We start from the raw sequence: 22,385 nt of genomic DNA on the forward strand, positions 1-22,385 counted from the left end.
GAGCTGGTTTGCTTCCTTGCAGATTATTTGATGAGAGGATCAGCATCACTGTATCTGTCCATTCACAGCTGGAGCTCAGCTCAAACGGGGAAACCAGCTAGCCTTGCTTGCTTTAAAGTTCAAAAATTTGATTTCTTTTTTAATATATCCAAATTCTCGAATTAAAGAAAAATGTTTTCTGATTATTTTTCTTTAAAGAAGAACAAATGAAAAAAGAAGTAAAAATATGAATAGAAAATATCAAGTTGTGATTTTTCTTTTAAAACAGGCAGACATGTAGAAAGCTAGCCAATCAGCTAATTTGAGGGGAAAAATGTAAATTTTAAACATTCATTAACTATTAAAATTAAGTTAACTTTAAAGTTAACAAATATACCCTCACAGGTAAGCTCTATATTGCCACGTCTTGATGTTCAAATGTTTTATTTTTTAGAGCTTTATTTTGAAAGCTAACCCGCTAGCTAGTTACACGGACACAAGGGGAAAGCGTTAGCCTAGCTAACTTCAAAGAGAGGTTCTGATGCTCTCAAGCTAGTGCAACGTGTTTTTCTTGCAAAGATATCCCTTCTCTCTAGCTACAAGACAGATAAGGAGGTGATGCTGAACTTCTCATCCAATTGCCTGAAGTGAAGCTAAATTATTCCTCCAAATGCTCATTTTCATTTAAATTAATACCAATTCAAGGTCTTAATTTCTTCATTAAATTGCTTATACTAAGTCTCTGTCAATTATGAGTTAATTGGCAATCCTAAGTGACAGCTTTAGATTGTTTTTGTGTGCAAACAACAGGCCAAAGTACAAGAGTATTTATCGTACAGTAATATAAGACAGAAAAACCTGATATATGAGAGGCTGGAACCAATGACAATCAATTCATTTAACATTGTTTATTTCTTAAAGCCCTAATAACACAACTCTGTACTACCTGTGTTTGTATTTCAGCTGGTATGTATGAACATTACAATCCATATTTTTGACAACGCAGCCTTTACTAACTATGTGGAACTATCATCACAGCAACAGTTTGTTCTGCACAGGTTGTGTTTTTGCCAAAAAAAAAGAAAAAAAAAAAAAAGAGAAAATTGATTTTAGCTCCCCAGAATATTCAGGCTGGAGGAGGCAGAAGAAAATCCTGCACAGTTAATTCCTGCAACATCAGGGAACGGTGAGCGGCCAAGTCCGGACTACCTGTACTGCAGCACCAGCTGGAGACATCGGAGCGGGCGTTCATCTAAACAACTCTATGATGATGCATTTCTACAAACCACAGACTAAACGGGCAATCCAACCACAGCGAGTGTGAGTGTCAGCACAGCTTCCAGCCAAAAACAAATCGGCGGGCCAGAAACGTATCTGTAGGGATTCCCAAAGCGTTCTTTCAGGAAAAATGGAAGGAATGGAGAAAGGTGGGTGTTTCAACGCCAGCAGAGTGCTGTCCAATGAGAGGAGAGTGAAGATTTAAATGCATATTTCCATTTCGATTAAAAAAACTCCACAACATTAGACCAGTTTGTGGCTCTCCTTCCTGCCCTCTTCTTCTTTATCATCACTGTCTCTCTACACTGCACTGTAGTTTCCTTTAATGCCCTCGATGTGAGTTTAGTTCCCTCTCCTTAACAGAGTCCCACCCTGAGGAGAGGCAGGGCTGGTGGGAGGGAATCCTGAGGGGGGTCTGCAGCGGCCTCCCTCAGCCGCAGGAAATAACAGTGAAGCGTTTGGAGATGCAGGACATGTTGTGCAGCACGATGCCCAGGAGGAAGAGCAGCACACACGCCACCAGGATCACTGTGCACACTCCAGACCATGTGGAGCCCTTTCCCGCTCCTCCCACTGGACCAGTAACCCTCCTCTCTCCCTCACTTCCCTCCAAACCTACACCGTCTAGACCCATAGCCAGACCCAGTGGCTGCTCCTCGGGCACAGTCACCACTGTCACCCCCTTCTGCTGGCTGCCGGGCAAGAAGCGACATCCCAGCTCCCCTGGCAGGCCCAGTGCCCGGTCTTTAGCGATGGGAAGCATGTAGCAGCCATTGCTGGGGAGGCGAATAAAGACAGGCGTGTGCTCAGAGGTGTGAGGGATGGCGATGACGGTGATGATGTCTGGGTCATCCGGGAGGTGAGACACTGACAGGCCCGGGGGGAGCTTGGTGACGCCACGACACCATGGGCAGCGGATCTCCTTCTGGCTGCTACGCATTTGGGTCAAACACACCGAACAGCATGTGTGTCGGCAATCCAGGAGTTTGGGTCGCCGTCGGGGGCTGTAGTAGTTAAAGCAGATCTGACACTCGAGCATCGAATCCTGGGAAAGAGTCTCCATTTCCAGGAAAAAAGGTATTTTCACAAGAGGGAAAACACAATTTAATCGGCTCTAGAAGAAACGCAGGGGAAAGCAGAGCTGGTTCCGTTCACGACTTCACAGTGATATTACGGCCCTTTGGGGGCAACATGGCCCTTCATCTGCAACAGAAAGAAAAAAAGGAAAAACACAACATCAATAAGAATTCAAGGTTTTGTACGCACATTGCAGAACTATCTACTGAGGATCTCTTCTTTTTGATATTCATCATTTGATATCAAGAGTCTGCAGCATCAGCAGGAACTACAACACTTCTGACTCTGGAGAGGAAAAGGACACAGTGCAGCTGCTGTTTGCTTAAAGTCTTTTCACCAAAAACTCATCTCTCGGTAGCTTGCTCATCGTTGAATACTCAAACATCGGCTCCAATATTTACCATTTCTCTGATGCAGAAACGTCTTGTTTTTTGTGCCCAAACCCAACCTTTCATGACTGCACCGGTGCTTTTGCCTGCAATTACTGCGGCTTTTAGAAACCGTGCTGCTGAGCTGAGCGGTGTGTGTTTGACCTTTTGAAACAGCAACTAAAAGGTCAACTGACTCACTTGTTCCCAAGCTTTAATCAGCACAGGAAGTAGGCTAAATTTCCATCAGACACCATCTTTTTTTTATAAAACATCAATTCATTGTTGTAAAATATGAGTGTGCAGGCTGGCTATTTTTACCTGTACAGAAGTTAGAAAGTGATTACCAGTGATGGCAACATAGGCTGTTTATAAAAATGGACACGTCACCTTGATAGTGTCTATTGGTCTGAAGGTTTGGCATTTTGGAGTTTGACATCAAGTTTTTTTTAATGACAAGTTAGGAGTAGATCTGACTGCGAGAGTGCAGCAGACTCATATTCTAGAAACGTGTCAGTCAAGCATGTAGTGCTTTATCATCCACTTTAAAACTAATAACTGAGAGCATAAACACATGAGACCAGTATTTATAAAAGTTAAGTTGTTGCAAAAGTGGCAAAGATTTTTTGTTCAGAGACTGTCTGCAAAGTGCAACACTAGAAAAACTGAGATCCTGTTAAACATCAAATTTAGAGACCAGTTCCAGAGTCACACAGGCCTACAGACCAGTCAGTGACTGACTGGCAATCTGATAGTGACTAATGCAATTGCGACGAGGTTTCCGATGTAGCACCATATTGAGGATTTGCAGACATGTGACCACTAACCACATGATTTGTCTGTAATTTGGGACGTGTGACGTGATAATGTAGAACAAGTGAAAAAGGCCCAAGAACTGGAGACTGGACACAACCATATGCATGCAGCCTGTCACCAAGGAAAAATATGTATTTCCCAACTGGCTGGCAAAAGAAAACCTCGTTTTGATTGCTTTGATTTCTAGTGTGTGGCCGCAATCGAAGATTGAGTCACGTTTTTGGCTACAAACACTGTTCAGCTACTCTAAGCACTAGTGAAACACACACTTAAAAACTGTATTTGCTTAATTAGTATTTTCGGAGAAACATGAAAGACTGCAAACAACCTTGGCACTCAGCCACAGCAAACACTGAGGTTTTTGATGCAATGCTTTCTTTGCAAACTTCAAAACAAGAAAACAAGAACCTTTCCCTGATATAATAACAGCAAAGGCACGAGGCCTTTTTTCTAAACAGTTATATCATGTCATGTCATGACCTAAATGTTAGCATTTAAAATGTATTACTTTAATATGTATTAACAACACGTTCTCACTCCCAAAGCGTAACATTTTACGCTAGGTGACAAATCGTCAACATATTACGTTTTCGGCTACCCACCACGTTCCTAAATGACGACCTTGGAAAAATGAGGAAATATGAGAACCATACGGACTCAATCTACACATGTTCACTCTTTTTCTTCAAATCGCTTAGAAACACGCTATTTCACATCATTAAAGTCCTGGTTAACATCAGGAAAAAGGTTAGGTTTAGGGCTGGAATACAGGGCTGGAACGTCTATTACCGCGGGAGCGTCATTGCACTGGATTTCAGCCATAACCCGCCGCGTACCATAAGAACGCCGAAGGTCTCCTTTTGCGTTCCTCAGGAACGCCGCGGGACGTGACAAAACGTCGCCATGTTACGCCTCGGGAGTAGTGATGGGTCGTTCGCGAACGAAATGGCTCTTAGAGCCGACTCTTTGAAGTGAACGACGCGAGCCGGCTCCTTATTGGGAGCCATGAGGTTTTTTGGGTTTTTTTTTTTTTTTTTTTTAACCCTCTCTCTCAACCTTTTTTCCGCTAAACTCCGCATGCGCGGCCTGTACTTTGCGCTGGGCAGAGGGGGAGGGGTGTTAGTTACACTCAGTAGCACAGGAACAGAGCCAGAGAGAAAGAGAGCGAGGGACAACAACGTCACATTAGAAAGGTATAATAATCATCCGCTATTTTCAGTTGCAGATGATAAAGGATTCAGAAATCATGCAGGCCCATATGACAGAATGTGCATCTTCTTTTTGTTTTAATATTTTAATTTATGTTTAATTGTGTTGTGGTTTGCAGTGTTTTGTGTTGTTTCACGTTAAATTTGTTTAAAAGGAAAAAGCTGAAAATTTAAATAGTTAAAAGTTTAAAATGTAAATAGTTGTTTTTTGTATTATATGATTTATTTATTACATTTTATGTGGAGTGAATAAATAAAGTATATTTATGGTGGACCTTAGAGACAAAGCACGTACAAACTCCAAAACACGTACAAACTCCTAAGCATGTACAAACTCCAAAACGCGTAAAAACTCCAAAACACGTAAAAACTCAGAAGCGCGTACAAACTCCAAAACACGTAAAAACTCAGAAGCACGTACAAAGTCCAAAACACGTAAAAACTCAGAAGCACGTACAAAGTCCAAAACACGTAAAAACGCAGAAGCACGTACAAAGTCCAAAACACGTACAAATGACAACAGAAGTGCTCCAGGTTTCTAGGGCGCAGTGTTGATCTTTTGTTACCTAGTGGCTACACAAGCCAGGAAGTATCAACAACCGGATTTGGTGTGTGGTAGTAACAGGTAAATTAACTTATTTGAATAAATATGAGTGCTTGTCTATAAATACACAAACAATACACACATGTTTTCAATTGTGTAATTTAAGTGATCTGGGTAGCTCTGTTTTGGAAGTTCAGTAAACGCTAGAAATGTGTTTTGGAGTTTGTACGTGCTTTTTGGAGTTTGTATATGCTTTAGAGTTTGTATGTGCTTTGTCTCTAGGGGCCATATATAAACATATATAAATAAAACCACTTTTTTTACATTAGTAATTCCTTTTCTGCATAATTTTATATTATTGTTAATGATTAAATAATTAAAGCAACAAAACAACCTGAAGAGCCGGTTCAGAGCCGAAAGAGCCGGCTCTTTTTAGTGAGCCGAGCCGAAAGAGCTGGATCTCTAAAAAGAGCCGGAAATCCCATCACTACTCGGGAGTGAGAACGGGCTGGTATTAAATACAGTAATATGTATTTTATAATGAGTGCTTTGTTGTGTGCCTGTATTGAATGGTTTTATGTGACCTTCATAGGGACTATAGGTTTGAAATCGCATTTTTGCAAAAATCTGACTTTTTGACACTCAAAACTTATTATAATCTCATGGATGAAGTTAAAATATTGCTTTTATATGTGATTAGTGTTGCTAATGCTAAGAGCCATCTTTCATGGCGGTTTAACGTCCACATGCCTGTGCTGAATGTGATTATGCTCCAATAAGCGGTTATATATCAGCTTACTCTTCAGTTTCTCAGTCAAAGTAATGCAGAACTGTACTGGACTTTTCACTTTTCTTGTTTACAACTTCCTGTCCCATTAATTAAAAATATGTTTAAATATGATTGGCTCCGATGATTTCAGATATCGAAGCAACTTTAACTAATAAATAAAAAAACATCCAACTTCTTCCTAAATGTTCAATGTCTGTTTAATCTATTTAAAAGTATTAATCTGCTGGATCTGATTTTGAGGAGGCTTGACAGCGCCACGTGCCGTTAAAAATTAACAGCCTCCTATCTCATAATTGTCTGTAAACCATGCATGTATTGTGGTTCAGCTAATGAGTACCTCCTGTTCTGGATTTTGCATTCATGTTGACAAAACAAAGTAGTTTTGTGCAATCTGCTTGCTACTGCAGCAAAAACAAAATCACCGGGAGAATTAACCAAATGCCATCGTTTGCTGCTCTTATTGGACCTTCAAGCTGTGCGGCTGCTGCTTTGTATTAGAGGAGCTTTCAGAACTTGCAAAGATGCTGTAAGAGTCATGTCAAATCACTAAATGCAACATGAGTCTGTAAGAGGAACAGATGTGACATATGCACAGATAAGAGGCCTAGAAGAAGGGAAGGTACAAGGGCAGTGGTCAAAATACAACAATGCATCATGAAGGATGAGGAGTCGTGATATGCAACAGACACTCTACACATCAGCCGGCAGTGGACTGCAGAAGAGGCGAGTTCACAAGACTCGTTGTCGGTGTCTTTGTTAACCACAGCTAATTCTTTTCTCCTTCAGGCCGCAAACTCCATAAACAGTTTCTTCCTCCTCCTCCTCCTGCATAATCACGTCTCTACCGTGTTAATCCATGCGGAAGCTGTGATAGTTTGCTTTTGCAGATGATTAAACCCTGTCAAAATAGCACCAAGGAAACAATGAATACCAAACAGGGCCCTGCTGACTTTATATTTTATTTTCTCGCTCACATTGTCAAGTGTGAAAACTGCTGAGGAGGGAAGGGTACATCTATCTTTCTCTACGCTGCCATCTCGGCGCCGTCGGCGTCCGTCCGGGCATGACTGTGGGCCGACGTCGAGGACGAAAAGGGTGAGTGGTGGTTGGCAAAATAAAGTGTTGACAGAAATGGGGAAAAAGGTGACCACTGATTGCCCTGCAACACTGCGCATCTTACACTGTTATCAAAAACAAGATCTTAGGCAATTAAACTCATCCTCTGGCCCTGTGGGGACATTGATGTAGCAGTGACAGATAAGAATGAGTTCACACTAAGCGTGCTTGGAGCGCTATATTCAGTCTTCTTTTAGTTTGGTTCACTTGAGTGAAAACAGATGATCACATTCGACCTTGAGTGGCGTTAAATAACAACCACAACGAAAAAAAGGACAGGCTGGTCTGTTTTAAATAATTTCACTGACTGAGTCATCAATATATGCTGTAAGAAAGCAGTAGCCTAGGCACCCTCATGCATAATCACATCCTGCAGCTCTTCCTGAGGGATCCTGCATAGCCAGATGGGAAGCCTAATCCCTCCAGTGTATTCAAGGTTCGCCCTGGGGTTTCCTCCAAATTGCCCTAACCAGAACACCTCCTTAGGGATGCATGCAAGAGGAATCCTGATCAGAGGGCTGAGCCACCTAAACGAACGCTTTCCAGAATAAAGAAGCAACAAAACCTTTCCCAGATTTGCAAGACTGTTAAGCTCTTTTCTGAATATGATTACTGATTCTATTTAGCTTTAATTTTTAGGGATTCACCACTATAGCAATTTGATAGAAGATGCGTGATGCGCAGATATTTTGAAGGTGAATGTTCTGCACTCTTTTCAGCTTCACTACCACTCAGAAACTAGTCGGCAAGCTTTACATGCAAACAACAGGTGACTGCAGCAATCTGTTAGCGACGTTTTTTGCTGCACACTCTTTACTACTGATTTCACCTAATTGCAGCAAGCAACCATTCACCAACCAGTCAAGGATTGCATTTGATATCCTAGCATGTGGAGGTTACCATGGGGTCACCAATTGGTCTGTAAAGCGAGAAAGTGAAACCAAAGCAAAACTAAGAAAATGGGATGCAAAGCAAGCTGGAAAAAGACCAATAACTCTAACACATGAACATGTGATATATATTACATGTAATGTTTTAATTGCAGAGTTCGTGAAAGCATCAGGCTGGGCATTTCAGAGGCTAAAACCCAGAAGGTGATGTGTTAATGATCATTTGACTAAATAATAATATCGCAGCTTCATTAGGCAAGTCCAAGTATGTTGGTACAATGTTGCACTTTCCTTCAGAAAGTTATGATGAGATCTTGAGAGAGTCCTGTCGTGGAGCATCTCTAGTGTCTGTCGTCAGCATCCTCCACTCGGCCGCCCCGCCTCCCTCCCCTGCCTTCAGCACCAGCACCAGCACCCCCTGAGGCAAAACTCCCTCTCCAGCTGAGTCTGGAGGCTAGACCCTCAATTCCTCCTCCTCCTCCTCCTCACTCTGCACTCCCCAGCTGACCCAGTTTCTCCACACTGAGTGAAAGCTGGGAAAAGGTGCAGAAAATTTCCCCTAGTTCCATGGAAAAGTGAGCAAGAAGAGCAGAGAGAGACGGAGACAGAAACCTGCCCTTGAGGGGGGGAAAGACAGCTCAGGGTATTACTGAATCCTTCTCCCAAAGATAAGGATTAGCTTTGATCTGACATAAATGCTTTGTGGCTCAATATTCCCATACACCCAGTCGCTCTCCCTCTTTTCTTCCCTTCTGACTGCAAATCCTTTCCTCCTCTGCTTTACATCAGTTCAGGATTTTCACTTTCCAAGTGACTTTTTCGCTCTCCTCCCTTTGGCCTTTTTCCTTTCTACGCATTTTGTCGACGCCATTGATGAAAATAAAGCCACGTGATATAAAAATACAGCATAGACTTGTAAAATAAGAAAAGTGCACTTTGTTTTAGTTTAATCAAATTGTCAAAAAGACTAATACGATAGCAGGTTTGAATGAATAGCCTGTGCTGTACAGTTGAGTGAGTCATAACCACAAACCCACTCCGAAACCCTTCGATGTAACCTGACATCACTCCCTCTGGAAATTTAACTCTCAGGAAATTCTGCATCGACACAACCTGTAACTATTGTGGTTTTTGAGTCCAATACTGGCCAACCACAGTGTGTGAAAGGTCAGTGGTTGGTGGTTCCTGCAGTCATTTATACGATCTACAATAAATCATTAGATCTATTAATGCAAACAATGAGCCTTATTTATTGCATTTATACTAAACTTTACTAGTTTTCCCTGGTGCCTTTTACTTTTTGCTCACACACTTGTTTAATTTAATAATATAATAATAATTAGAATAACATATTTTGACTATAGAAACTTCCACACACTCCCACGCTTCATTAATTTCCTTGTTATACATATATTGTGTTGTTATACTGTGTTTAGACCTTGAAGCCACGTTACAGATCCACATATAAACAATGTTTGTGTTTTAAGGGTTAGACAGTAACAGACCGCCATGAACTGCTGTAGTAATTACAGCAGTTCTGGTGTGTTTGTGTTCAGAGTGTAGTTCAAATGTTAATTAAAGCATTCTTTCTGTAGCTGTGTAAGATATGAAGCCTGAGAAGGGCTAACAAAAATTAATTTAATACATAAGTACAAACACTGTTAAGTGCATCTGGTTGCAACAACTAGATGACTCAGGAGGACATTGGCTCCACTTGGGCTAAGGGGTGACTGCAGTTGGCATCTACCCTGATGGTTTTGGGTCTAGCCCAGCGGTCCCCAACCTTTTTTGCGCCACGGATTGGTTTATGCCTGACAATATGTTCACAGACCGGCTTTTAAGGTATCACAGATACTACAAAATAAAACCAGTACCAAAAAAAGATTTATTTATAACACACAGGAAAAGACCCAGGGAAACTGAATTAACTATAAAAATTATTTTAAAAAAAGTCCGTTGGTCTAGCCCAATCAGGATGTGCGATTTAGCCCTTCTCTTTGTTCTCTTTAGTGATAAAAATGTCGTTCTTCAGATTGTGTAGCTAGCTTTAAAGCTTTAACCTCCAAAGACCCGAACTCTTCCACGACATGGATTTTTAATTTCTCTTTGATATTTGGGCATATTGGGGCCTGATGATTGTATCTTATTTTTGTTTTGAAGAAAAATAAGAGCCACATATGAGGATATTCGTTTAAAATTTTGATAGAACAGTAGCAGTATAATGTCCTCGTTAGTGGATATCAGGCCCATGTAGAGCTAAATTGAGTATTTTGGTCTAAATAACCCAAAATGTGATGTCCACATATGTGGACGCCAGGTCCTAGGAGGTTAAACGAAATTGCAATTGTAACTGCAAGAGTGAGTGTTTCCATGGAAAAAGCAGAGACGAACTGATGCGTGCTCAAGCTCGGATCGTTCAGCGGAGTGTGAGCGTAGTCCAACCGGGGAGTGGGCAGAACGGGACACTCGGGATTAGATACAGCACAGAGCAACCTCTGTTTAAGACAGAGCCCACAAACTCCTCTTTAAAGTGTTCACAGAGGTCAGCAGAAGGCTCTTTTCCCACAGACCTTTTTGCAACCACAAGTATTGCCCCCTAGTGGTCTTTAACAGAGTGCAGGTTTAACATTCTTCCTCTGTTAGCTTAACTTTGCAGACCTGAAAGCTTTGTCTATCTTTTACATTGCCTGCAGCACCATTTAGATATTTAGAGGCATGAATTTGTATACTTTTATCTCAAAGTGAGGATAATGTAACTTTGTATTTTTTTAACATTTGTGTGAATAAAGAAAGTTCTTTAAAGTCTTTTTTTTAGTTTTAATATTACAGAAGAGATTTGGTTGCAGTTCTGAGAAACAGAAAGAGACGTAAATTACCCACACGGGATAAAAGTACACGTGTATCATTATCATTCCCAATGCACTTTATGTACACAACAACCACCACCACGGTGTAAATTATAACTATCTGTGCATAGTATAGTATTTTGCGTACGCTACTCTATTTTTCTTATTTATATTTTTTAATATTTTTATTTTTCTAATACATCTCTAATTTTATTCTGTCACTTGCGGTGATGAGTGAATTTCCCCAGTGTGGGATTAAATAAAGTCAGTGTCTATAATTAGCATTGATTATTTATGTTTTGGATTAATCGCCATCATTTTCCAAAATCTGTCACCATCATCGTCACAATCTGTCATGTCTGGATTTTAGTTGTTTTTGTTGTTGTTGTTCCCTGAAAATGGAGAGGGATGATAATAGAAAATCAGCCACACGGCATCATTTTCTCAGCCTGTAAGGAAAAAAAAGTCCTCGTCTGCTCTCGAGGAGCGTTGTGAGGTCATGAAATAACAGCAGGGAGCTGGAGGACCAAACGCGGCTGCGACTTAACAATATGATTTATCGATTCAACTGAGCTGTAACCAGGACAACCTGGCTGACCCACTTACTGTCACACCTACATACTGTGGATACGCAACAACGAAATCTCCACAAAAGGCTTCAGGAGCAGCGTTGAACAACAGCAACCTGAGACTGAAGCGCACCTGGAGACGGTTTGTTTGAAGGAAAGTTTACAGTGTGGGAGGAGGGAATGATGTCCGATTTAGTAACGATGCAGAGTGACCGAGCGGCAGCCTCCATAGGCCCATCGCGCCTGCGGTCCTCTGGGAGTGACCAACAGAAAACAACCCCTCCCCACGGGGCCTCCGCACACAAACGAGGAGGAGGACAGAAAAAGTGTTCCTTCTCGCAGACAGGAGTTAAAAATAACCACAACAGCCACAGCTCCACATGGCCGACATAATAAAGAAGCTGGAAGCAGCGTTGGGGAGAGCTTTGCTGCACGATCTGATATCCTCGTGTTGGTGTTGTTCCCAGATCATCATACTAAAGGTTGTTCCAGGATCAACATTGCAAGTGACCAATCAGAATGTTGTGATGTCATACTTTTGCGACTTCGGGAAAAAACGGCGTAAAACAAAAAACTGTACTTAAGCTGCGAGAAACCGCCTTTGTCCACCGATCAACGGACCCTAACCCTAACCCTTTAATAAACGCTAAGCAGAACTGATATTGTCCTTGCAACATTGGAATTTCATAAATGCACGAATGGGTTGGTGCGCAAAAGAATAACGTCACAACATTCTGATTGGTCACTTGCAATGTTGAACCTGGAACAACATTTTCATGATGATCTGGGAACAACACCAACACGAGGATATCAGATCATCCGAGCTTTGCTAATCCGGCGGTTTGCACCCATGAAATGTCGGTGAGCTGATGATGTACAGTGTGAGCTCGAGGGAGACGAAAGAGCAGAAGACAAAGGACATTACTGAAAGGGTTGATAGTTTGTTTTGGCATATTTGGTTTTTTAAAATACTACAGACAATAAAACTCAGGTGAGGTCGAAACAAATGCAACACCTCGACCCAAAAGAGCCAACAACTAACAAACTGACACACAAACTTTGTGTTCATGTGTCTAAAGGATCCTATGTCACTGCTAACCAGATCTCTTAGGAACTGAAGTGTTCTTGTACACTAACAAAATGACATTTAAAAAAAACAAACAAACAAAAAAAACAATTAAATCAATGCTGTCAGCTCAATGTTTTTGTCAGATTTCAACCAGATTTGCCCAGATTGAGGTTGGAAAAAATTAGACCGCAATCAGAAACTGATCTATTTTTAATTTTTCTTTTTACTTTGAAGATGAGAACAAATAAAACCACAAACATTACTGGCAGGAGGACTGGACACGGGTTCATGTATCTAAAAGTCTAAAAATGAGAAAATTAAAGCACTCGAAATGAAAATTAAGCTAATTAATGTCATATTGAACACAAGTGTCCCATAAATGGTTGCATTTGGCCGTCATAATCTTTATGAGAACAGCTGATCATAACTTATGATTTTCTCACATGTCACTGCTTCCAAATCAGGTCTTTGACAATTTGTCAGACTTTATAAAGATAATAAATCTGATAAGAAGCCAGAATTTAAACAATCTGAAAATATCCTCCACTACATTACACCACCATCACCAGCAGCAGCCTGAACTGTTGAAACAAGGCAGGATGGATTCATGCTTCCATGTTACTTAAGCCACATCCTGAGCCTACCATCATGTTACCACCGTGTTGCAGCAGAGACTCAACAGACCAGACAGCGTGTCTTTAATCCTCTGCTGTCCCGTGTGGGTGAGCCTGTTTGAATTATAGACTCAGTTTCCTGTTCTTAGCTGACAGGAGTGCCATGCAGTGTGGTTTTCTGCTGCTGTAGCTTCAAGCTTTGATTTGTTGCGCATTCATTGATGTTCTTCTGGATACATTGGATGTAATAAATGGTTGTTTGAGCTACTGTTGCCTTCCTATCCGCTCAAAGCAGTCCGGCCGTTCTCTGCTGACCTCTGACATCAACAACACATTTTCACCCAGAGAAACAACACTCACTGGATATTAGGGGTGGGGGAAAAAATCGATACTGTGTAGTATCATGATATTTTGTTTGCTAATAATGTATCGATACAGGGACAGCAGAAATCGATATTTTGTTACAAAAAGGTTTTTGTGCTCTGACTTCAGAGCATGTTGATCCTTTTTCTGAGCAAGAATCCTGACATTCCTTCACTGTCCAAATGTGTTTAACTTTTTTATGGCAGCAATAAAGTTTAAAACTTTTTTATTTAATGTAAAATTATATTTAGTTTTAATTTACTTTCAAATTCTTCAGTTGCTGAAGGGGCTGCATAGTTTTCATAAACTGCATAGTTCAGAATAGCTATAATTGTACCAGATGGTTGATTCAGTTAAGTTGGACTAGACTGTAATACAAACCGTTCAGTTTGTCAACAATAAAACTGAAATGAGAGAAAGACTGAGTGTGAGACTTTGATATTAGATAAAATTAATATTGATAAAGTTTACCTTTATGTACAGAATCTGAATATCGCAAAATATTTTTAAAAATTGCAATAATATCGTATCGTGCGTTAAGTATTGTGATAATATCGTATCGTGGGATGTATGGTGATTTCCACCTCTACTGGATATTTTCTCTTTTGTGGATCATTTTTTAAAAAACCTTAGTTGTGTGGGAAAATCCCAGCAGATCAACAGTTGCTGAAATACTCACACCAGTACTTCTCAACCACATCTGCATGCTAAATTGCTGCCAATCACATATTTGCATCAATGAGGAGTTGTGCAGGTGTCCTTCATAACGTTGCCAGTGAATGTAACAGTTTAGTCAGAACAATCTGGAAAATTCAATTCAATTTTATTTATATAGCGCCAAATCACAACAAAAGTCGCCTCAAGGCGAAAAACCCAACAATCATATGACCCCCTATGAGCAAGCACTTTGGCAACAGTGGGAAGGAAAAACTCCCTTTTAACAGGAAGAAACCTCCGGCAGAACCAGGCTCAGGGAGGGGCGGGGCCATCTGCTGCGACCGGTTGGGGTGAGAGAAGGAAGACAGGATAAAAGACACTTATTTGAAGAGTTTCAAATAAGCGTATTTCTGCTGCAGAAATACACTGAAAACTTATTTCTGCAGCAGCTTCCTAACAATAAATTCGCTTCTGATCCTCTATCATGAACAAACAACTCAAACCAACATCAAAGAGCTGAAGCACCTGCGTTCTCCCCGGCAAACATCTATGAAATGGCAGTGTTGCCTCCAGGGTCACTGCAATAGGTTACTACTGATTAGTGTGAAAATTAGTGTGGAAATCTGTGCTGTGGCCCTGCTACCATTGCTAAAAAACGATCAATTCAACCTGTGAAAAACCAGTTTCATCCAGTTAACCCACTTATTCGTCCACAACTGCATCCAGATTTGCTTTTAATAACACAGACAGACGCTGATGTAGCTCACTGCTGGAACTCATCGCTCACCTCCACCCCACTTTGCTTTTTTCACCTGTGTCGCCTTCAGTGTCAAATAAACTGACCAGCATAGCTGCAGAGTGCCAACGTCACCGCTTTAATGTATTCCGTGACATGACAGACAAATGGGGATAAAGTGTTGGTTTTACTGCAGCTAATCGTCACTAATGTATTCCAATTTTTTTAATCTTTCCATCAACATTCATGTTTTCAGCTGCAGGCTCTTTGCAGCGACATAAATGTTACAGTGCGAATAAACATGCCAAATCAAACGCGCTCTCCTCTGCTGTGTGTCAGGACTGCAGGCATTGTGCTGAGGCAGCGTTTGCATAAAGCTGCTGTGTCGATTTTCTCTCCCACACATCACGAGTCTGGATGGGTCTCAACACTTCTCCTCCAGAGTACATTTAACTGAAGGTGAAGTGATCAAGCAGGAGCTGCTGGGGTTAAGGCTCAGGCAGCTGTGTGTGCGCGCGCGTATGTGCGTGTGTTTTAATCCAAAACTCATCAATTTCGTTAAACTGCAGCCCATTTTTCATACACATTTCATGTTAACTGCACAGGCGAGAAGGGCAAAGAACAGGCTGTCCTTGAGACGTTATATTTTACAGTACATATGTGCGTGTGGGCTCAAGAGTAGAGTACAGAATGAGGACCTGTTTTTGATCCTAATGGGCACAGTGCAGAGGTTCAAGTGTTAAGGGGACACACCTAAAAAGTTGTGATGTTCTGTACAGTCCTGTGTGGTATAAATTCATTCATCTTTTTGCTATTCCTTTTAGTGGTCACCACATCTGCCTCCATCTCACCTGTCCTAACAACTGTCTGCATGTCCTCCTTCACTACATCCATAAACCTTTTCTGTGGTCTTCCACTTTTACTCCTGCCAGGAACCTCCATTTTCAACATCCTTTGTTCAATGCATCCACGATCCCTCTTGTGCACTTGTCCAAACTCTTTCCTCTCTAACTTTGTCTCTAAACTGCTTAATCTGAGCTGATGTGCTTCTTGTTTATCCTGTCCATTCCACTCAATGGAAACCACAATAAAAATCTTATCATCTTCAGTTTGGCCTCCTGTCTTGTCCATGCTACAGTCTCCGAATCTTAGATAATAGCAGGACTTACTTGCAGGACTTATCTTGTAAATGTTCCCTTTCATTCTTTCATCTCCACCCACTCCACCCTGCCGGCACTCTGCTCTTTGCCTCTCTTCTCCACTGTTTCTTGTATGCAAATTTTATCCACCTTACTCTATTTGCTTCTTGTACCCATCTCCCTCTCATTCATACACATGTATTCTTTCAAGCTTCTACTGACACTCATTCCTCTTCTCTCTACAGCATACCTCCACCTCTCCAGTAGGGGTGGGTTTTTATAATTGATTTATCGATTAAAATCGATTCTGGCTTGGATAACGTAAAATCGATTCATTAAAATCCTGAATCGATTTTTTAATATAAATTTATTTTGCCCGAAATGCCAGAATCTCAGGTGAAACCTCACAAAATTTCAACAACCACCAAACAGCTAAGACAGTAAATCAGAGCAGGAACACGGATTCTGCACAAAGACGTAAACACACAGCGGGGACTGCGGATCAGAATCAGAGAGATGTCGCCTTTCTCACCTGACCGCACAGACACGGTCGGGGCTGAAAGCCGACAGCTCGCTGATTCTGATCTGTCGGCAGGTCCGCGCTTTGTGTTTACGCCCTTTTTGCGCTGATTCTAAAGCTGTTAGTTTTATCTCCCTCCAAACATTATTGACCGAACCAGCAGCAAAAGAAGATCCAAACTACGCTTCACATAAACATCGTCATGTATTCACTCTGACTTTTACTGTTTTGCTTCAACCACGATGCACAGCTCTCTCTCTCTCGCTCTCTCGCTCTCCCCCTCTCTCTCTCTGTACTGTTTTCTTCATTATTCGCTTGCTTGTTACGCACAAGTCTACCTTTGTTTACAGCGCTGTCAGCCGATGGGTTTTTTTTTCGTTTTATATACTTCCGAAAAGAAAACCTAATTTCTGCCGTTCAATACTGAACAAATTTAAACTTTTTAGAATTATGCAAAATGCAAAACGCTCAGCCGTGTCTCTAATAAAACCGCTGTAACTTCAGAGGTAATGTTCATATGTTGATTAATGGTTTTCTTTTGTTTTTGATGTACTGCAGAATATTTTTATAAAATCCCAGGCCAGGAAAAATCACCTTCATGTGTTTCTGTTTTATCTTCAGCTGCTTTGACACAAAGGCATCTGCTGTGACGCTCACACCTTTGATAAAGTCTTGCGTGTGTCAGCTTCCTTTTTATAGATACAAAAATATGTAAATGTACTGATCTGAATTATAATATTTCTGACTGTCAAAATTTCCCAGATTCAAATCAAAGTGAATCGAATCGAATTAAATCAATTGTGGATCGAATCGATTCGGGACCTTGTGAATCGGAATTGAATCGATTCTAGAAATCAGTGACGATACCCAGCCCTACTCTCCAGGCTCTCTTCCACCTGCTCCCCACCCTTACTACAGATCAATATTATCTGTAAACATCATAGTCCACGGAGACTCCCGGCCAGCCTCATCTAGCAGTCTGTCCACCACCACTGCAAACAAAAAAGTGCTCAGATCTGTGATGTAATCCCACCCCCACCTTGAACCCATCTGTCACTCCTATCACAAACATCACAACTGTCCTGCACCACCCTCGCTTACCTCTCTGCCTCTCCTGGCTTCGTTATGGTGTGCCACAGTTCCTCTCTTGGTAGTTTATCATATGCTTTCTCTAAAGCCACAATAACACCATGAAACTCCTTCTGACCTCTCTACACTTCTCCATCAACACCCTCAAAGGAAACATCAGTAGTGCTGCTCGCTGATCATCACCTCTCCTCTCAACTTAGCTTCAACAACTCTTTCCCATAGCTTCATGGCTCATCAGCTTTATTGCTCTGTAGTAGCTACAGCTCTACATCAGCCTTACTCTTGAACATTGGAATCAGTACATGTGGGATTTTAGGTTTTGGAGTACTGGTGAACAGAAAAGATCTAAACTGTGGCTTTTAAAATGTCACGGGCACATTTTATTATTGGTCACTAGTATCACCGAAAAGAACATGGGGAAGGTTTTTTTTTCTTGTTACACTAAATCAGCGGTCTCCAACCTTTTTTGCGCCACGGACCAGTTTATGCCCGACAATATTTTCATGGACCGGCCTTTAACGTGTCGCGGATAAATACAACAAAATAAAACTAGTACTGGTACCGAAAAAAAGAAAATTTATTCATAACACACGTGAAAAGACCCAGGAAAACCGAGTTAACGATAAAAACGATAACAAAATAACGCTGAAAACCGATAAAAACCCTGAAAACTATACATTTGACACCTGAGCCTCAACTCTCGCGGCACGGTACCAAACGACTCACGGACCGGTACCGATCCGAGGCCCGGGGGTTGGGGACCGCTGCACTAAATGATATAAATCTTAAACATTCATGCAAAAGAAGAATTACAAATCTGCAGCTAAGCCTATTGAACAGACCAAACACAATGATACACGCACTGTCACAATGCATGATGGGTAATGCCAGCTAGCTGCTGGGTTACTGTGCTGCTTTCAACAGTAAAGACAGATACAGTAGAGGGTGAAGAAAAGAAAGTAGAGATGCTTGGTGAACCAAAGATAACGAGTTACTGAAGACAGAAGAATTTCTGCCCCAGAATTGGGAAGAACGACTCCAAGCTGAGTTTGTTTCTAAGCTTCTCGCTGTGATCAAAGTGCAAACTGCTGCTTCCTTAATGCTTCTTTACAACAGCAGCTTAACCAAACCTGAGTCCACATTAGTAATCGTACCGTTTTCCTCTGCGTATCTAAGCATATATTACGTGCACACATTAGCTGACACTGTTGTATCTGCGCGTTTCTTTCTGTGCATCACACATAATGTGATAGTGTTGCACTGTGTATATGTGTGTCAGCAGAGCAGATGGAGCGTCTGAAAGAGGTCTGTGCAGCCGACCACTGCAGGATACATTATGGCAATTTCCAGCTTGAGAAGCCAGAGAGAGTCAGAGCTGGCAGAGCTGCTGGATGGATTCCCTCCACCAGCATAGGTCTGCCTGTGCAGCACTGTCCGTCACATCAACTCCCGCAATGCTGGGAGGTTACCTGGTGAGAACCGACTTCATCCAGTACCTCTCTCCAGGTACAAAAACTTAAAATCAGCTATAAAAGCCAGTTAGAATTTAGACAAAACTAAAGTCAGCTGCATTTCAGCTTCAACTGTAGTTTAATTATAAAGCATAACAACAATTCATCCCAGGATGATTTACAGTGACTTACACAGTCCATTATATTACAGATGGATAATTCAACCTTATAAACTTATAAACCCAGGACTGGGCGTAAACTTAGAGGTGATCGTGCTTTTGCTGTAGCAGCTCCAAAACTGTGGAACGAGCTTCCTTTAGAGATCAGAGCCAGTTCTTTATCTGTTTTTAAGTCACTCTTGAAAACCCACCTCTTTACCCTGGCCTTTGACACCATGTGAGATGTTGGTTTTTATTTTTATTTTTATTTTTTATTTTAGTTGTTTTTAGGTGATTCGATGCTGTTTTATCTTGTTTTTGTTTTAATATAGGGCTGTTTTAATTTTATGTTTTATGTGTTTTATTTATTTATTTTGCTGTTTTCTGTTATTCTATTGTTTTAACTTATTTTCTGTACAGCACTTTGTTCCTGTGCTGGGTATTTTAAAGTGCTTTATAAATAAAATTGGATTGGACTTAAAACTGATTTTTTTTTTTTAAATGTATCGCTTTCTCCAATAAATATAAGACCAGAAAGAACACTTCTACTGAAGCCACAGACTGGTTATGAAGACTTGAGTTGACAATCTTTGCAGTCAACAACATGAAACTGGATGCTTTCCCTGGTTTATTAACTTTTCTGACTACAACAACAGAATATGTGCATCACGTTTTAATGTATGAGACTATAAACTTGCACACTGACCTTGTAAAAGCCTCAAAAATCTTTTTAGTGAAATAACAGATCGATTGAGCAGAGGACTCAACTGCTGCTGGCCATTAAGAAGAAGCCCAGTTTAAGTCGCTTTCAGGATTGGCTTCACGTTTCAGCCCACGAAGCTTCGTCCGTCCTTTAAACTGCCTATGACTACAGCATAGGCATGATGCATCCCTTCAACTTTCACAGAGGTCACAGTAAGTCCAAAAAACTCCCTCTGGAAAACTAATCAATGCTCCTCTCTGCTCTTTGATGAGAGGCATCTCTATCCTGAGAAAACATGCAATTTTTAAAGCAGAAAAAAGGTCATCGCTGCGACTACAGCAGCCGGAGGCTCGATCTACATCTGCAGATTCAAAGAAAGATCCAGGAGCTTGGAGATAAAGGCAAGCGCAGCAGCTCTGGCTAAACTTCAAAAACAGCACTGACAGTTTTAATTAAGCTAATCTGCTTACAGAAATTATGTAAATGAGGATCACACAAATTATCAACTGTGGGACAATGGCGCTGTTATTATTTTATGTTGTTTCCTGGAAGAAAAAAAAAGTTTGAATAATATTTCAAAAAAAAAAAAGAAAAAAAGAAAAACTTTCAGAGGTTAATGCAGTCTCCAGATGACTCATAGCTCATAATGTGCTTTTTTCCTCTCATGGCAGAAATCATTTTGTACCATCAGGTCTTCAAATGGAGCACATCTCGCTGCAGAATGAAACACTTCAATTCACTTATTAAATAACGGAGTTCACAGGCGAGGTGATGGCATTTAAGGACAGGCTGTGAGGCTGTGAGAAGACATTTGAGAGAAAAAAAAAAACAGAAACCATAATCACAGGTGTATGAAGAAGAGCTGTTCTCTGTCTCTGTGTGTTTGTGCCCTGATTCGTGGGTTTAAGCCTGACAGGCAGTAGCGGTTTTAGATACGGGCGACACGGGCGGTTGCCCGGGGCGGCATCGTGGTGGGGGGCGGCATCACGGGCATCGGTAAAAAAAAAAAAAAATAGCTTGTACTCATGCTGCCCCGACATCATGCGAGCCCATATTGGGAATGGCATAGGCACCGATCGATTTTCTATAGCCCATGGGAGTAAGGGCGCCCTCCGTTTGCGAGGTGCGCCTGCTGCTTGCGGCACAGGGAGGAGAGGGCGGGGCGACGGGGGATTGGCTGGAGCAGCAAAAATTACCAACTCTCGAAATAAAACAAAAATAAAAACAAACACGAAAACACCAGACATCATGATACAGACTTATAATTTGCACCGATGTTTTTTCAAAATTCTATACACGAAAAGTGAGCGTAAGAGCCCTCGGTGCGCCTGCTCGCTGCTGAAGTCAAAGTAAACTTTATTGTCATCTCCGCTACATACAGTCCAGTATATAGAGAGACGAGACGACGAGGCTCCAGTTACAGCAGTGCAAGAAAACAAAAATAAATATTTAAGAGTAAAAATATATATATATATATATATATATATATATATATATACACACTTTAGGACTCGGGGTAAAGGGATCAATAACAATTTAAAATGTATATTTTATATTTTGTTTATTTAAAGTCTCACACACAACCCGTTTTTAAAGTTTAAAAAAAGAGAAAAGAAGAGGAGTGTAGCGACTTCCACAGTCGCTAGAGGCCGGGGATGGAGCCTGCCTATTTGCCTGACGCGCTGTCAACTTTACGCAGTAATGCCAGAGGTGGAATTGCTTGCTTGTTTATTAAAGTGCTTGAAAAGTTTACAGAGCAATGTGATCGGCTCGCGATTCAAACTCTTAAAATATCACAGGCTCTAATTCAACAAGGGGAAACTCGTTGTGCTGCGGTCAACAAAAACTACGGCTACCCAGTCCTCCTCTCTGTCAAAATCAAACCAGTGAATGACAGACTAACAACGCCCTCTTAATGTCGCCGCTAGCACCCACGTGACTCCCGTTACACATCACCATAGCAACCAAACAAATAAAAACCCAGTGATCCTTAAAATTCAATACATTTAATTATGGCTCCTACAAGGAGGAACGAGCAAAAGACACAGGTAAGCAGATGTGTCATTGGATAATGGCAGGTCATGTATCCTAAAACATTAAGAATCAGAATACTTTCTTAATCCCTAAGGAAATTATTTGGGTTACAGTTCCTCCAAGATGAAATGGTAAAAATAGTAACAGTAACAGACTAAACTCCAAACAATATATACAATAATATAATATTAATTAGTGTCAATTGTTGATTTGTCCTGTTCTCATTGTATGACGAAGTATGATGTCTGTTTAGTAGCCGTTTGCACACTATGCATACTCTCTCCCTCTTCATATGTATGTGTGTATGTGTGTGTGTGTGTGTTTGGGGGGGGGGGGGGGCGCCAGAGGGGGTGTTCGCCCAGGGCGCCTAA

General features: G+C 41.2%; 1 protein-coding gene across 4 annotated transcripts in view; it reads right to left on the minus strand.

Moving 5' to 3' along the window:
- Positions 1-564: 564 nt before the first annotated feature.
- Positions 565-22,385, minus strand: part of rnf152 (ring finger protein 152) — a 70,474-nt gene continuing 48,653 nt past the window's right edge. For 2 of the 4 annotated variants that reach the window (XM_085172065.1, XM_085172064.1), the window contains one exon: positions 565-2,460. In XM_085172065.1, the coding sequence (XP_085028191.1) occupies positions 1,688-2,320 (633 nt within the window). In that variant the 5' untranslated portion in view covers positions 2,321-2,460 and the 3' untranslated portion in view covers positions 565-1,687. The remainder of the gene's footprint in view (positions 2,461-22,385) is intronic. The other 2 variants (XR_014875985.1, XR_014875986.1) reach the window with 1 other exon arrangement.

The sequence above is a fragment of the Neolamprologus multifasciatus genome, chromosome 9 (assembly GCF_963576455.1).
Source record: "Neolamprologus multifasciatus chromosome 9, fNeoMul1.2, whole genome shotgun sequence".
Taxonomy (NCBI): domain Eukaryota; kingdom Metazoa; phylum Chordata; class Actinopteri; order Cichliformes; family Cichlidae; genus Neolamprologus; species Neolamprologus multifasciatus.